Source organism: Candoia aspera, chromosome 1 (genome assembly GCF_035149785.1).
Source record: "Candoia aspera isolate rCanAsp1 chromosome 1, rCanAsp1.hap2, whole genome shotgun sequence".
Classification (NCBI taxonomy): domain Eukaryota; kingdom Metazoa; phylum Chordata; class Lepidosauria; order Squamata; family Boidae; genus Candoia; species Candoia aspera.
In genome coordinates, this window is record NC_086153.1 from 129,110,844 (window position 1) to 129,129,564 (window position 18,721).

General features: G+C 38.7%; 1 protein-coding gene across 1 annotated transcript in view; it reads left to right on the top strand.

The window, feature by feature from the left end:
• The first annotated feature begins 17,254 nt into the window (after window positions 1-17,254).
• BMP5 (bone morphogenetic protein 5) overlaps window positions 17,255-18,721 on the top strand; it is a 52,779-nt gene continuing 51,312 nt past the window's right edge. The window contains exon 1 of the mRNA XM_063313493.1: window positions 17,255-18,536. Coding sequence (XP_063169563.1) covers window positions 18,050-18,536 — 487 coding nt within the window. The 5' untranslated portion in view covers window positions 17,255-18,049. The remainder of the gene's footprint in view (window positions 18,537-18,721) is intronic.

Below are 18,721 nucleotides of genomic sequence, written 5' to 3' on the forward strand. Positions count from 1 at the left end.
GAAATATTGCAATAGTATCAAAAAGCAAGCAATTGCCTCTCTTTTAAATAAACAAAGATTATTTGTACATTTGGCCCACTGTGACTGGTAATGGTCCCATTGAATTGTTTACATATATTTGGTATATAAAACCAATAAGCTGGTACTAAAATTCTGCAGCCTAGAATAAAAACTTATGACTAGAAATATAAGAAGGGGGGAAATCCCCTCCCTAATTCTTTATCAATAATAGTTTAGATTTGATCTTGATCATATTTAACGTTTCATCCTAGTAGCATTTCCTTCCATGTCACGGCCATTTAGGAAACCATAGTATGAGATGGAGCTGGTGATGGAGGATGGGTTGCATGGAATTGCCATCTGATTTTCTTCTGACTATTAGAGAAAAATGCAACTCTCTTTTTGGGGGCTAAAACTGAAGGAACTTAACAAACTGAGGTGTTTTCTTAAAAGCCAAGCCAATAAATCAAGTGTATGCTTACTGGTTTAACTTAAGAGCAGAACAAAGGGAACCGAAACCATATCCCTTGTTTGTTAATGACTCCTGATAATGCTGGAATAAGTTCAGAACTTTATTCAATACCCAAAGGTCCTCTTGCTAATAAGTAATCAACCACTGGGGAGAATATAAAACTAAAATGAATGGTGTCTGCGGAGACACGTAATATCTGCCAAGTCAGTAGATTTAATAGTCTCAGGTGATAGTATCCATAGACATTTAGACTTAATTAGAGGAACTGAAAAGCTTAGAGCAGTTTCCAGGAATAGCATGCAAGTTAGCTGGCTAAATTAAAAAAACTAATCTCTTTTCCCGAAGTGCTTGAGCAAGCTAAGGTAAATTCATTATGACTTAGTTGGAGGAAGAAGCAGAATCCAGTCTTTGCTCAGCTTTCCCTACAGTGAAAATACGGGGGGTGGGGGTGGGGTGGGGGGAAGAAACCTGTTTTGGAATCAAACTCTGTGCTTCAGATACCAAGATACTTCAGTCTAGGGATTGAATGTGACCATCTTCTACAGTTTAGATTCAAGACAGAATTGTGGGACTTAGCTTTAAAGATTCCAAAGCTTCTATCCTTTTTAATGTGACAAGAAAACATGTTTAAGAATTGAGTGAAATTGTTCTGTTTTTCATTCTGCCTCTTGTATCTTTATTCTTCAATCTTTTGTACTCTTAAGCTTATGCAATGCAATACAATAGAACAGAACAAGTAGAAAGGAGTGAAATTTGCATACAAATTTGTTCCTGCGCTTGCAGAACTTCTTCAGCTCTAGTCCTAGTCCAAAAGGAGCTTGACAGCAGTTATGCATCTGCATAAAACCCTTGCACAAAAACAGTAAAAATTGAACAGAAAGCTAAACCTGTCAGTCTAGCCACCTGTCAAAACCTGCCTCCTCCCTCCCAGCCCCATCACACTTTAATGAGAGTGATTACTGGATTATGATATTGGTGGGAGGGGATGGATACAAAGCCAGGGGAATCCACCAATCCCTGCTCTTAATGTGCTTCATACACTGTAAATAAGGACAACTGGCATCTTTCTTGAGGGAAGGTGGAGACCATCAGTGGAGGCATAAAAATTTATGTTAATAAAGTTTTTAGCCAGCTGAAGAACTGGTGGACAACTTGGATATAAGGAAGAGGTCCAGGGTGGGTAGGAAGTTGAGGGGCAGTGACTGACATAATTTTTAATGACAAATGTAAAAAATAGGAAAAAATAATTCATTAGGAGCAAAGGTCTGGATTTTAGGAAATAATTTTGAGAAAACAATCCTCTGGAATGGGATGAATACATTTCTATTACACAAGCAAAAAAAGAAAATCCTAATCCAAATTCAACTTGTCCACAAATTATTTTAACATTCATACCTATAAGAGATAGGTCTAGCAAGACAATGGAAAACTCTGATGTGTTTTTGGTATTATTTGTTTAATTTTATCCTGCCTTTATTATTTTTATAAATAACTCAAGGCAGCAATATTATTAGTCTAAAATCACTCCTGGAAACACTGATTGGTGAGTCCTAGAAAAGGACACATTGGAAGGTAGTGATGTCCATCACAAAATGAGTTCACCTATTATATCTCCTTGGGGAAAATGTAACATGTGAGGACTTGCAAAAAAACCCAAAAACCTAGCATCCAGGTAGAACTGAAGCAGCTTTTTGCTTTGGGAACAGTCTACTTCCCTTTAGACCCTTCTGAAAAAGATCCAAGTCCTTTTGGAAGGAGTCTGCTCCTCCAAAGAAGGCAGTTTGGGTGTGTTTTTCAGGTTTTGTCCAAAATGTATGCCCACTCCAATCCTAAAGCATGGGGACACCAATCCCACTGACATGAGAAACAGTCTTTTTGCAGAAGTTATGCCAGAAGAGGCTAAATTATTTTTAGGAATCCTAATTTGTTTTTAACTCTTCAAAGTTAATTAAACAACAAAAAGAAAATGCAGGAGGACAATACATTTAGTAGGATAACAAAAATATGTCAAATCATGGCCCAGCTTTTAAATTCCCTGTACCTCTTTTTTAGATTAGATGCAAGCAAATTTTTGCCCAAAGGGTGTAGTGAAATCTTTTATTTCTGCAGACGTCCCAGTGTGAATATTCACAGCAGAGAATTTTTTGATTCCTGGTGTCTTTGTGGACAGTCTACATAATTTTATTGGCAATAGTACCAAAATGTTCACCTTTGCTGTTGCTTTGGATGTTTTTTTATTTTCCCAATTTATCCTTCAACCTGAGATCTCCCATCTTCTTTTTGATATTAACCAAGGCAGCTAGGTTCTGCTACCTACCTGAATAGAAATGAGATTAGTCTCTGTTAGATGCAAATTGATTGCAGGATAAAAAGGCTTAAGAGCAGAGTAAAAATATCAGTCTTTTGTCTCCTATTCTCAAAATAGAAAAAATAGCAGATCTGACTGAAGAACAATCAAAGCCTTGTGTCTCTTGTGGAAAGCAAAGAGTATCAATAAAACTGAACAATATTCTTGATTAAATTATTCTTTTAGAACAGTAATTCCCAACTTTCCTTTCTGCAGACCATTACTATAATCACCTAATATTTTTGAGGACTGCCACATAAATCAAGGATTGGCAATGTGTGCCACCTTGGATGGTGTCCACAGGGCCCAAATGAATGAATGAAAATGAATGAAAGAAAGAAAAAAGAAAGAAAGTTAAATGGCTGAAATCCCACAAGATAGCCAAATTTATGTAAATTTGTTGTTTTTGTCAAAGGTTTTGAGAGAATTTGAGCAAGAATACCAAAATCTTGTGTTATTTGGCTATCTCTCAAGAATGACTATATAAAAAAGTTTTTTGTTTGGGTTCCTACACCAGGCACATAGAATCACCAATGATCTCCAGACCACAAGTTGGGAATCATTATTTTAGAAATCATCATTTAGCGTTTTTTAACCAAATCACTAAATATTAACATTCACATCAAACTGCATGTATCACCAAATTGCTGATTATCTGTAATATATCTCCAAAAATGGTATGTTATGCTTCATTCATGACTTTCTTGGATTTAACATACATTAAAACTGTAGACGATTTAGTTGGAAAAAATGTGTTTCTTTTATTGTGCTTTCTTCAGTTATTCTAGACACAAAAAGGTTCCAAGCATGTAATTGTAGCCATCTGTTGTGTTTTAAATCCAATCTGTCTAAATAGACAAGCTGTCATGGCAGCAGCTCTGAAAACAATGGCAATAATGCAGGTTTCCTGTATCTTTATTTGGGGACTAAACAAAGTTGATTTGGGGATGTATCTGAATCTCCTTTCTGGAAGCATCTATTCTGAAATTGCCTATCGAATTCAGCTAAGGAAGTCAGAGATCCCATGACAAATATGGAGTCTTTCCAGAGAACATGCAAATGCAGATGAGCAACCTGATACCCTGTGCTAGCTGAAGTGAATCCTGGTTTAGATTCAGAGGATATGTGATTTTAAAAAAATGGCCATAGCTGTGAACAAACAAACTACTACTGGTTATAGCCAAAGTCATGGAGGCCTATAATCTCCGCAGGTTAGCCAGTCTGCCTGTGGAGATAGATCTATTTCTAAACTGCCAAGCGGGATATAACCTCTGGCTTTCCAATCTCTAGTCTGTTTATGTCTGGAACGAATGATCTGAGGTTTTTGTGTGACTGTTTTTCAATACTCCATGTACATTGGTGTTGAGGTTTCTCTTCGTTTTTGAGTTGCTCTGGGTAATAACATTGCAAAGCAGCCAGCTGGAGTTCCAGCAGCAGAAGACAGATGCCAAATCCAACCAAGCATAGCTTAAAGCCTTAGTGGCGGTAATGCTGGAAACCGTAGTTCTGTAACACCAGAGAAGTAGCCAAGTACTGTCTAGCAAAATTATTTCAGATGCTTATGGGGATGCTACATATTCTCCTGCTGTCAGATACTGTGTGGGCTGTTGCAATGAATTTGCAGAATAGATAACATTGCCTGGAGCCAGAATGACAGCTACTGCTATTGGTATATGGTTGGTCAAACTATCTCTGCATGAAGTCTTGCTTTGATTGCCGTGTACTGAAAACATGAGTTAAGAACTAGGAGAACAATGTGACTGGGTATTTCCGCACATGGCGTTTGACTTCTTTGGCTCTGGTCCACACCTGAACAAAGGGGTTGGAAGCCTTTCCTTTTTGTTAGACACTAACCACTTCAGGAGACAGGGCAATGATGTCATGAGTGGGTCAACTTGGTGTTCTGGGATTTGCAGGGAGAGAGATTATTTAGATGTGACAAGCCTTTCCATTGGTGGGGAAGCTCGCAACATTTCTAGAAGCTGAAAAAGTAAAGGCATTTGTGGTTCATGAGTATTCCATTGCTGCTGTAAAGACTTCAGAGTGTACTAATGATCAATAACCCAGAAGCATCATTTTCCCTTTTCCTGGGATATTTTCAAACCAAGGGGCAGACTACTGTTGTAAAATATATACACACGCAGACACACATATACACAGTATACATATACATTCTGAGCAGGATGCACACTAGAAGGGGATGGTACTTGCAATTAGTTTTTTATGAACCATTTAGCTTAGCATAAATCTTTTGAATTTTCACTGCCTTCTGCTGCTGGGAATAGGCAGAAAAAGTGGGCATTATTTCCATAAATAGTTCACAGAATTATTTTTATGAGTTACCTATTTTCTTTCTCCTCTGGGCAATGAAAAACAGGCCTAATTTTTTCAGCAAAGATCTGTCCTCCCTTCCTCAATGTTTTCTTTGGTTTATTGTTTTATTGAACTATAATGGCTGTAGGCTTCTTCACCTCTGCTCAATACATTTTGCCTTGTTTACTTTATATTTACCTTTCCTTTGCTCTTGTAGGATTTTGGTCATCCCTCTTTCCAATTAGATGATACAAATATTGTAAAAACTAATAGTATACATTCTCTGTTCAACAGCTGTTCAGGTATCCATGCAAAAGCACTAAAATTTTGTCACAGATTTCCCTGTGAAATAGGTAGTTTGATCCTGAACCAACTGATCCTAAAATTTCTTTCTTTCTTTCTTTATCCTGCCTTTATTATTTTTTATAAATAACTCAAGGTGGTATACCTAATACTCCTTCCTCCTCCTATTTTCCCCACAACAGCAAGGTGTGAGGTGAGTTGGGCTGAGAGTGCGCGACTGGCCCAAGGTCACCCAGCCGGCTTTCTAGCTCAGCATCTTAACCACTAGACCAGACTGCTGCATAATAAAGTATATAGTAGACATACACAGCCAGTTCCCAGGGCTGAATATGGCCCCAAAGCCCTGGATCTGGTTCCCCTAGTTCTTCCAAAAATGATACTTATACTTTTGAATATGGAAAATAGGGATAGTTCTTCACTTTCTTCTTGGAAATAGCTAAGTCTTTGTCTGGGTTCTGACTGTTCATGGAGTGGATGCCTTTGTAGCAAAACTCTGCCACCAGTGCAACTTCAGAGCATATAATATTAACTGCCACTTCTTCAGTGAGGATCAGAGGCATAAATATCTACAGCTATGATGAAAGAACCTCTTTTCATTTTGGACTCCTTAGAGTTTCATTAGCTGATAGTAATACTACTAGAGATGTGATAAGGGGCAACAGATAGTCCTGCAGAATCATGTGAAAATGCTATATGTATTAGAAAGGTAATGGCTTTCTTAAAAAATGCTAAAGACATTTGTTGCACTTTCAAGAATTCAAAGATTTTCACCTGCATTATCTTTTTCAAGGATGTGGAATTTTTGACCTCAAGGCACTGCTGAATTACAGCTCCTTCAGTCCCAGACTGCTTAGGTAATAGGGGGTATGTTGGAACTTACAGTTTAGTAACATCCCTGAAGGGCCCTCTCACTCATCCCTGTCCTAACAGTAGACATACTAGATCAGGGCTGTAAAAATCTAGAAGACCACTAGATAACAGCAGATAGATACAGAAGACTCCAACTTTCTTGTGTTATTTAGCAGTCATCCAGATTGCTGCAGCCCAGAAATCTATCTAATTGTCATCCTTTAAAAATAGCTATTGGACAAGCCACTAAATTGCAAATGGAAGAAGGAATGGAAACTGGGTGGAAAGAGAGTGGCCCATCTAAGGCCACTTAGTGAATTCATGGCAGAGTCAAGATTCCCAGTTCATCTTACTGTATAGTTACCGAATCACACTAGCTCAACCAATGCACAATTTCTTCCAAAGAAAATCCAGATATGTTTGAGACACTATGGTTCAACTGTACCCTACCCATTTTTTCAGAACAGCTTTGTGTTGAGCAAAGGTTTTGTGACAGCTTGCAATAAGTGGTAATTAAATAGTCCTTCCTCATTGAGGAAGGAAGGAAGGAAGGAACTCTGTTTTCATTGCCAGCCTCCAAACCAGCTGCCTCATTGCAATCTTGGCTTTCCAAAAATCTCCATGGAGGTACTCCACCCTCTCCTCCTGACTTTGCATTTATGTCCTCATCCACTTGCCTCCTCTGCTCTTCCAGTCTTCCCTTCTCCAACTCAGTTCCTCCCCTTAGTTGTGCTCTTTCACTTAGATTGCATCATCTATCAGGAACTGAATGAGTGAGTCATTTCGACATGTGAAATCTCACCTAAAATCCTATTTTCTCTCAGAGAAGATTAGATATATACAGTATTTCTGGAGGCTGATTCTAAACATGCTACCTTGGAAGCAAGAGCCAATGAGTTCATGCTTAGACTAGAAAAACTCTATCTAACTTTTGGTTTGGTAGGCAGTATTATTAACTGTTCAGCAACATTAACATTTTCCATTCCCAATGCATACACTGCTATTTCTCATATTACCTCAATGTGCAGCCAGTGGTGCAATCTTAAATATGCTTACAAAGAAGCCCCACTGAATTCCATATGATGTTCTTCCAGGTGAGAGAATATAGGCTTTCACTTTTAGCAGATCTTTGGTTCCCTGCTGAGTGTATGGCAGCAAATCTAAGTTTTCAGCGGGTGCTTTAAGACATTTTATTACTATTAGCTTCAGCAGGATTAAAGAGACTTGTACAGTACAAGGCAACAACCATATTTTTGTCACTGGTATAAGCTTAGCAGAAGATTATAGCTACTCCAGGGTAATATACAATAGTTTCAATAGTTTAAAAAAAGAAATGTGCTGAAATTATTTTTCTTGGGTAAATGACCCAGGTAAACATGTCTCAGAGGCACCAAACATTTAGAACATTTCTGGAAATGGAAAAGTTAAAAGAAATCTGCTTGTTTACTTTTAATGCAACCTGTTAATAAGGTTGCAGGAATAAAGATGAAGTAGGTCACTAAGATTTGACCTCAATTTTACATCCCACAGATTTTTTTTTATTACTTCATATAGTTGTTATAGCCTGAATTATTTCCATAAAACCTTGGATTTTTAGATTTGATGTGAGCCACACTGGCAAATTAGGAAATGTGACTAGGTTCTGTTTGAAGAGAACTGAACAATTTTGGGTTTAACACGACCTATGTATCATAAGTGCTGTAGTATGAGGGCATGCTTCATTCTCTACTTCCAAAGATGTAATAAATTTCATGGCTTCAACATATGAGAACGTACTTGGAATAGAAGGCTGTAGATAAATGAATAAATGAAATAATGGACCCCCATTTAACAAAACACTTTTTCTGGCAAAGATTTAAGTGCATTTAGCCTGTCCACATTAAGAAGCTTAATCTGTCTCAAGTAAGGTATTCCATAAAATTGTTTTGTGGGAATCTTTTTTTGTTTCTGAACAGCCACTGAAACTTTAATACATCCTCTGGATTAGATAATGTCCTTGGAAGGAAATGTCACTTTTGAATTAAACACTACATGAAATGCAGAGTACAATCAATCCATGCAAATAATATATAAAACCAAAAGGTGACAGCTTCTCATACATTGTTACTAACAATTAAACATAGAGTGTTCCTCCAAACTTAATATTTTTCCACATTCCAGGGATTTTCATTCAATCTGAATGTAAGATATAACTCTGTGTGAATGTGTGTATGTGTTTAATACTGCATACTGATTGAAATTGTTCTGAAAGGGCATGCGTTCACTCCTAAGCAAAAAGAGAATGTGATGGAAGTGCTTTGACATCATAAAATAAACATACTTTGTATTCTATTAGACAAACAGAATGCAAACAAATCATTTTTTAGCTTCAAAATTTGACTGGCATTAATTTTGTGAGAGAAGGTGATGATAGCTAAAATTTAGTATAATGCTTCATGGGTTTTGCCATTTGGGATCAACTTTTGTTCCAGCTGCTATTACCCAAGCAAACCTATCAAATTATGTATTACATTCAAGATTATATGATCAGACTCCTGCTTGTATAATTGGTTTTCATTTTGCTGTCCCCTCCAGACCTCCCCACATACAGTATACACAAACACAACCTCAAATCTGCCCTAGGTGGTCCTCGAACCCTTTAGAGATTTGAGGGACAAGAGAAAGAGAATTTACTATTCTCAATTCTAGAGAAACACAGCATGGATTTTTTAAAAATCTTGAAACAGCTGCCTTGGCTTCTGGTGGAACATACAGGTATGTGTTTGGTATGACATTAAGTCTTCTGTATGGTGGCTGCTACCAGAAAAGAGTCATATCTGAGGGATGCAGCACACTTTTGCCATGGCTTAGATCACTTATCCTATCTATTGTCTCTTCAAGCTGTCATGGAGAAAATACAGTAATGTGACATTCCAGTAAGGAAAATATCAGGCAAAAGATCGCCGATAATGTGCTGACAAAGTGCTTAATTAGTTGTTCAAGCTGGAATGGCTTCTGAAGGCAAGATTTTCTTTTTATGAAAAGCGTAACAGTCAATTATGACAAACAAAATCCAGGTTTCTGAATTAAAATTCAAGATGCTGGGTCTCTCTGCTGCAGAGCCTGTAATATGTTTTGAGAAGTCTGTAATTACACTGGCGCCTGCCAGTACTGCCATAGTAAAGTCTGTCACCATTTCCATTATATCGGCCATTTTAAAGGCAATTTATAATGTAACTGTTTTTTACAAGGGTATTGGAGTGAAGCTTGGGAGAAAAACAATATTAAATTAAGGGAACCATGTTTGCTTAAATATATAGATTTGGGGTATGCCACAGCTTTCAAGATCCATATGAATTTCAGTATAAAGAAATAAATAAGGTAGCAAAATTAGTAAATAAGGGCATCCCAGCTTTCAGTGTCAGCAACAAGCCGCAGAGTAACTAGTTACTTTGGACAGTGCGTGGAAAGATGAAATTTATATCCAGCCAGTTTAGTGGGGCCTAGATTAGCCTCACTATATAACACAGCCTTTCTCAACTTTTTGACCCTGGAGGAACCCTTCAATATTTTTCAGGCCTTGGGAAACCCCTGCACATTCAGGCTCAACTATAGGCAAGAAGTTACAAAATTATTATATTCCTTTCATGTGTAGGCCTGTATATATGCATTAACAGTGTTCTTAAACTAAAAATAAAGAATGAAACTTACCTCTTTGTTGTGAAGTTGCCCATCTTTGAAATAATTTTTAAAATAAATTGTGATCTCCCAGGGAACCCCTAGTGACCTCTCGTGGGACCCTAGGCTGCCACGGAACCCTGGTTGAGAAACCCTGATATAAAGTAACATGCCATCCTGTATGTATTCTAGTTCTCATTTGCTTGAATGGGACAAATCTGTTTTAAGGGTTTTATGTGGCACAGATAAAGCCCACATTTAACGATGGGTACTTGCTCTGTCTCATTCATGAATTTCATACCCCTCCACTTGTAAAGCCACTGTAAAAAGAACTACGGTAATAGAATGGTTGCACCTTTTGTTTTGATTGAGCATTCTTGAACTCAATGCTGCATTAGATCTTAGGGTTTGTTACTGAATTTTAAGTTGTGCATAGAAACCTGAGAATGTATTAAACCTACACACATTTACAGACCAGTCTACAAATGACTAACCAGAAACATACATACACACAAACCAAAGACTACACACTGTTTTAATAATTTAATTCTATCCTTAATTGCTGGGTTGTTTTTCATGGAGTGCAAAATCCTCAATCTAGCTCTATGGGTGGGTAAATGATCCTTTCACTGGGTTTTTGGCTCCAACCCAAGCCGAATCACGGCACTTATAATTTGCATGGGCAAATATGCCAGGTCGAAATGAAAATACTATAAAAACTAGTTCCCAGTAAAGGTAGTAAGTTGTGTGTATGCATCAGTTTGTGTGTATGGATGAATGCTGAAATGTTCAAAATAGAAGAATATCTTCTGCGTTGATCATGTACATTTATTGCACAAGACAATTAAATCATGAGGACTTTTCAGGCAGAATTAAAAGAACAGCTCCAATGTTTTCTTTCTCTATTGCTTTATTTATTTTCTATCCTGCCTTTACTATTTTTATAAATAACTCAAGGCGGCGAACATACCTAATACTCCTTCCTCCTCCTATTTTCCCCACAACAACAACCCTGTGAGGTGAGTTGGGCTGAGAGAGAGGGACTGGCCCAAGGTCACCCAGCCGGCTTTCATGGCTAAGGTAGGACTAGAACTCTCAGCCTCCTGGTTTCTTAACCACTGGACCAAACTGGCTCTATTGCCTGGCAGACCGCATTAAAGCCTTGACCTGATCAGAAAACCAGGAAATGACTCTTCGAAAGAGAAATAAAGACAGCAACGGACCAAATTGATATGGCTAAAGAAACAGCACTGCCCCCAAATAATGAGTTTAACAGGCGCTATTTTGTACTTGGGAGCTCTGTGAAATGCTTTATTGGCTAAAGCAAGTATCAGCGTTTAAGAGAGTGACTTGCAACTGTGTTCTGCAGCCAAATGTTTTACATTTGCCACTGTGCAATTCCTGTGCTACTCAGAGCCTTGTTTTAAACCAAGAAGGATTACCAAAGTCTCTTTAGGTAGATAGACTTGCAAATCACAGTGGTATGGTGATGGATTGTGTCCTTAATTGCGAGAGGCAGAGGGGGAAAATGGAATAAGAAATAATGAAGACAAAGCCTTGTGACTTTTTTCTCTCCAAGATTTATTATGTTTCTGAAAACCATATCCTCTGTGAACAAGTGAGGGTGATTTTTCCCCCCACAAGTTTTTTCTCACATTACAACTATTCTGTTGTATTTGAGGAGGGAATGAGCATGTGGGGATTATACTAAATTAGCATTTGCAATGCTACTAGATCCAGAAAAACAGGATTGTGCAGCCTAGTTAAGAAAGTCTTTTTACTTTTGCCCTAAGGCTGCATCCTGTGGGCAGGCAGGTCAAGAAAAGACAGCGCTCCCAACTAGAAGAAACCCATCCATCTGATTACTCACTGATAGTTGCTAGCTTTGTTCTTGCAAAGCGATGGAAAGCTGAAGTACATCTTTTGTGGGATCAGTTGTGAACAGAACTGCTTCAGCCAAAAAAACCCAGACAAAACAAGAGCTTTGGAGAAGAGGGGGGGGGGGGGAACCTGGTCACCATTTATTGGCAATATACACCTGATAGGTTATCCTTTTATATATTAATAATATTTCCCCCCTAAGATATTGTCCTCATGTATGCAAATGTCCTCTTGGAGTGAAGTATTGTATAGAACATGAATTCTTAAATGTTTATATTTCTCCTCTCCATGTGGTTGTGTGTGTACACTCACGTATGACACGTGTGCTCATATTTTAAAAATAATTTTGGGGAGGGGTTGAAAGATGATGATTCTAAAAAATAATTAAAACAACTGGCTGAAACTGCAGTATGCCTGTAAGCTCAGGTGCACTATGTTAGAGGTACGCAAACTGATGCTGCAGGGTTGTATGTGGCCCAGAAAACCCCTCCAGAATTCAGCTGTAAAACCTCTTTAGTTTTGAGGGCCTCCTCAAATCCATCCAGACATGACCTCCTCCACCCTCTTGACCCATTCACTTTATGTGTTTCTTTTTCTGTTTAGAAAAAATTACACAACTCTAATTTAAAGCAAATGAAAAGTTACAAGGTCAACTCCAGTGTTTTCAACAATGGCACCCACAGGCATTAACATCCCCAGAGTCACCTCCCTTGGCAACTACTGGCTATGTGTCCCACCCAATTTTATTCTATTTCATTCTTTACATTTTAAAAATGGAAAGTTAACACGATGCAGAGAAAAGTACTTTATGCTCAGCAATTACACTTCTGCCTTACTGCTGTCCGTGAATACAGTTCTGCCTTGTACTACAGAAAAGACAATATATTGAATGAAATGAAGGAATTGTCACTAGAAACCTAAAATATACATGGTATGCTATTAGGAAAATGAAGCATACAATTCAAACAATTATTATTATTGTTAAATTAATACACTAAATATATGCTCATTTAAAGTTCTACTGTGCAGTGTTATTTCTTTTTTGTAATATGCTACTTCCAGATTTAAGAGACTGATTAAAATATATCTTATGGTATTCACATTCTCATTGTCTTAAGAGTGATGATGAAATTATTAAAAATAATGCCACCATACCAACAAGTCCTTATATCAAGCTAGGCAAACAGATCAAAATCTACCTTAAAAACTGACTTGTTAAAAAGCACTCCCATTCATTACATCATCCTTATTTCCTTGGGTCATATGCAGTATTCTCTGCTCACTAATGCGAGAGGTGGAATAAATTCTCTCCCTACAGCAGAATTTTTGGGGCCTGGTCAAAGGGTTATAGGGCTGGAGGGAGGAAAGGGACATTTACTTGCATAACGTGGATGCAGCCCATCACAGCCCACCAACTCCATGCAATTAGACTATCAATTTCTAAAAACAAAAAAGATGCTGGGATCTACCTGAATGAAAGACATATACAGGTGGTCCTTGCTTAACGACAGTAATTGGGAATGGAATTGCCATTGCTAAACAATGCGGTAGTAAAGTGCAACGTCACCTGACCATGCCACTTAGTGACGGCAGTTCTGGCAGTCCCTGGTTACCATTGTTAAGTGAATCACCACAGGTTGAGGACCTCACGTGACTGCACCTTCTGACTTCCTGCCAGCTTCCCCACTGACTCTGCTTGTGGAAAGCTGGCAGGGAAGGTAGCAGATTGTGATCACATGACTGCAGAACACTGTGATAGCTGGAAATCCAGGCTGGTTGCAGAGTTCCTGGATCGTGATCACGTGACTGTGGGGGTGCTGCAAAGGCCAGAACTTTGAGGACCAGTCGTAAGTGCCACTCGTTCTGTGCTGTCGTAAGTTTGAAAGGTCACTGAACGAGTGGTGGTTAACTGAGGACCACCTGTATTCTGGTTTAGAAACTGCCTTTCTATCCAAGAAAAGCAGAGGCTTTTTCTGTGATTCTTTACTGGAATGAAGAATGAGAAGTATTTGCACATTCTCAGATTCCAGAAGAGTACTGTAGTTGTGTGAGTCTGCTAAAACCACAACCAAAGCCCCAAAGTGTTGTTTTCTGTTTATTGCAGCACAAGTGCCTACAAAGCACAACCCACCTCCTCAGTTGTGTGCCTGATAAAATGGACTGGAGCCCATAGAAACCTAAGACCAATTTCTTCGTCTTTAAAGAGCTACATGATTTTGTAGTCTTTGTTGCATATTTTCCAAAGCAATTTTCTTTATGAGGAGTTCAGTTCTCCCAGGAAACTGCTTTCACATCAGTTTCTGCCTGAGCAGAGCATGGTTGACCCCCTGGCTCAATACAACTTTTCTCCGTGCTGCCTCAGACCCTGGAAATGTTTATTCCTGGTGTGCTCTTGTTTTTGTCTCTAAAGAGTTGTCATTTCACTGCAAATGGCCTTTCTTTGTGATCTTTCTCAAAAACAAGGCGGCAACAAAGCATTAGCAGAAATCAAGCTTTTTACCTCTTGCAGGATGCAGGTCTTCTGCCAAAAACAGAAATTTCTGGGCCACTGATGTATCTAATTGCCTGGGTCTGCTTTAATTTCTCTGCCTTACACAGCTGGAATAATTTTGATAAGCATTTAAATCAGGACAATTTTAATAATATGTAAGTCTGGTTTAAATCAGTGAGACCTATTTCTAAATGGGTTGGACTGAACTGTAGGTCTTTTTAGCTGCTTTAATGCATCTAAGCACCTATCTGCTGCATCGAAGTATCATTTATAATTTATAGCATGATTTTATTGGATAATTCATAGCAATTTACAGTATATCACACCTGAAATGTTGCTCTCTCATTAAAGGGCTGATCTAGTCCACAGTGGTGTAATTCAGAAACTTAGCACTGACATGAGTGTTCATTTTAGGTCCATATGTACACTGCTCTCTGGATTTGTTGGTTGCCAACTTCCACAAGGGCCAGCCAGTCTGATGGCTGTCAGCATGATGGAAGTTTTCTCCAACAGCATATGGAGAGCCATAGGTTCCTTGACCATGTCATATGATACTCAGGTCTCTTTCAACAGAATATACTTGGATCTGAGAAGAATCCATCTAGATTTCAGAAGAATTCTATTAGGTAAACCATCCATATTAGGAGAATATGAATGATGAGAGGATACGATTTATGTAAATAATGTACCACATATATTGTTCAGGAATAGACCACCATAACTTTTCTTCTGGTACCTGCAAAGTCAGTAAAAACAATAGGGATTGGGCCAAGTGAAGCTAACTATGGGAAAATTGATTTTGATAAATATCAAGTAGTTGAGTTAGTTCCATAAGAACAATTTCTTGTCCTGCGTTGCTATATTTATCTTGCCTTACGTGGCCATGGTAGCTAAATGGAAAATCTCTTAAACCAATTTCTGAGAGCTTGGGTTCTATCTGTGGGCATCTCAAAAGCTCTTGGTTGGCCACTGTTGGAAGGAAGGTTCTGGGATGGATGTAGTTCAGATCTAATCCAGCAGGGCTGTTATTATGTTTTGATTAATTTGTTGGCTCCAGTCCAGATGTGACCTTAATGTGGCTATAACACCCAAGAAAAAGCATAAATGGATAAGCATTTGTAGGTAATCTTTTAGATTTTGTCACAGGTTAAATTTTGTTACGCTTATTTTCAAAGCATGGGATAAACGTCTCAATTGTTGACATCCATGAGGCAAAACCTTTTTTATTATAGGTACCTCAAGCTGTATATTTCAGATATCAGAAACCAGGCACATTTCTTTAAATCTGCTTAGGGGCTTGATGACTTATTGGGCCTTTGGGTTTCTCATTTTCTTCAGGGGTTGGGTGGGTGAGTTCATAAGACATATTACATGTTTCTGTAGTAGTTTTCAAACAGTGAAACTACTTCCTAAGTTAGCTCTTTCTTTAGTGTGCTACAGATGTGACTTTTTTATCCAAAAGAATATTTTCTAGTTGTTTTTAGTTTGTTCTGGCACAGTTGTGCTTCCTTGTCAGCTAATATTACCCAACTTGAGTATTACTTTATGTATACATTGGCCAATAGACTCATTTATAAATAATAATAAATAAAATCCAAGTATAACGATTGTGTGTGGATTGATACTATTTAAGTGGCTGGAGTGGGAGGAAATGAATCTATTGAGAATCTATTTCCCAGATACAGCAATGTCCTCATTTAATTAATTAATCAATCACTGATGCCCCTTTGGTATTTCCTATTTGATAAAATAAGGGATGTACTTTTGTGTTGATAGTGTGGTAAAAGGGGAAATGTACTATAAAATGAAAGGCTGAACTCATAAATGAAGGTTCATCACTTGATTACTGAAATATTGAGTCATGATTTCCATTGATTAGTGCAGCACTAATTTAAAAAGACAAACCCCAAAGACAAACAAACAATAAAACAAACAAGCCCCATCCCTTTTCAAGGCAAGAAGGTTATACTCTTGGCTAGGATGTTGAGATCAGTGAGACCTCCACAGTGGTGCCACTGGTGGACCTACTATTTTTCATTTTACCAAAAGAAGTATTTGTCCAATCCAAATTCTTGCATTCTTCTCAGGAGACTGAGGTTGATTGCACTGACAGTGACTCATGACTGCCTTGAAAGAAAAATGAACCAAAATATATCACAAGTATGTGCAGTTTTTTTTTATCAATCCCTGCAGCAGACCAAGAGTTACTAAATGTAATATATCAAGAAGACCAAACAGGAAGATGAAAGAAGAAAACATTCTAAGGGTTTGTGAAAAATCCACCACATCGCTTCTACTATTTTGTAAATTAATGCTGTTTTCAGTCTAGATTTGGGGGTTAAATAAGTGAAAAACAGCATTCACACTTTTGGTAGAGAAGCACCCAGTCCATTTCAACTGGGTCTTCCTTAGGCAGCTGGCTCCAGAATTGTAGCCTTGGTCATGCTCCTTTAACTGGAAAGATAAGCCTGCTTTTTAGGTCTCTGCTGGAAACCCGTGTGACTCTGAAGTGCTAAACTGCAGTTGGATGGGGCCCTTCCAAATTAAAGAGTATGTCATAAAAGCCTCCCGGCCCTCATCTGCCGATCTCAGTGGAATGTTAAAGTATTTAACCTGGGCTGCAAGTGGTCATATTTAAAAAGGGTGAGGGAGGATATAGTTGAACATGTTCTGCAAACTAGTATAATTCAAACAACCTCTATGTTTGATCGACTTTGCAACCGTTCACTTGAACTGCATGCTAATTTTAAGATCAACCTGTTGACGTAATTATTTTGGAGAGGTCATTCCCCCATCCTGTTAGAGGACTATATGCTGGGGGGAGGGAGTAACTGTGTGGCAGAAGAAGGGTTAATTCATTTCCCCCCCTTACTTTGCCAGTTTCAAATTACAATGAGAAGCCTCTTCTCTCCCAGCAGGGTTGTGCTTACATTAGCTTTCAGATCTGTCTTGAAGGGAGCTGCTCTATTTTTGACTCGTAGAGGTGAAAATCACTTTTAAGGAACTGAAAAAGACTGGATGGATTTTGAGAAGGGGGGTGCTTTTTTTCAAAATATTCCTGGGTGAATTCAGAGGAAGGCCTTTTAAGCCTGGTGTGCATGTTTCAGATGGGCTGGACATTAAAAATGTTAATAGGCTCAGCTGGGTACTAAAAAACAAAACAAAACCAAACCACCACCAGATTGAAATTGCACCATCACCAAGCAGTAGCCGAAGACAGAAAGCTGGGATTCAGGAAGGGACTGCAAGGTGGGAGAAGAGTTATCTAGTTGGGGATTAGGAACCAGAGCAGGATTGGAAGGGACTCTGCTGATAATGGCAGTCTGACAGAAGATTCTCTCTCCTTTCATACAACAGTATCCCCAGGTCTGGTCATTTCAAGGTCTTGAATAGGAATGCCTGCATCAACTGACCAGCTTCTGGGCATCTGTTCCACCAGTGCAGGAAAAACAGTAACAACGGTAGAAAACTGGAAGTCTGAATTTCAGCTTTCATAGAACTGCATACAGCCCGACACGTCCCATCCTACTTAAGGAAGAAGTGGAAGAAGATAACCAAGATGGGAGGTGCAGAAATGGCAACACTGATATGAAGAATAGGTAATTCACAGTTCATTCATTTATTTATTTTTTATTTTAACTTTCCTTGGTACTGGGAACACCAGACGTTATAAGAGACCAGGAAAAGGAAAATAAATCATTTTTCAAAGCTAATTGTGCATTTTATTTTTTTAAAAATGGACCAAACTCTGCTCAAAGCTCTGCTGAGCTTGCTCTGGAATTACTGGCTTTTAATGGGTTATGCTAACGCAAGCATGGGGGACAACCACGTCCACTCCAGTTTTATTTATCGGAGATTGCGGAACCATGAGAGGCGAGAGATCCAGAGAGAAATTCTTTCCATTCTGGGTTTACCTCATAGACCCAGGCCATTTTCACTTGGAAAACAAGCTTCCTCAGCACCCCTCTTCATGCTGGACCTCTACAATGCAATGACAAATGAAGAAGATCCCGAAGAGTTGGAATATTTGGTGAGGGGATCATCCCCAAGTGGAGAGAGCAAAGGGCTAAGGAAGGGCTACTTGGCATCTCCAAATGGATACTCCCGAAGAATATACGTATCACGCACAAGTTCACTGCCTACGCGGAGTCCCACCTTAGCTAGCCTGCATGACACCAACTTTCTGAATGATGCAGATATGGTCATGAGCTTTGTCAATTTAGGTATGTTCCTGGTTTTATTCTGTTTTCCTTTGTTTGAAATCTGCTCTGGGTTTGACAGAGTAGGAGCACTAGAACCTCTTTCTTTTAGAGGCAAAAACTGGTCCCTGGAAGATGTACTACTAATACAAGATGGAGTTGGGCTAATGGTAAAGCAGCTACTAAGTAGGGTAGTACTGGATAGGGGG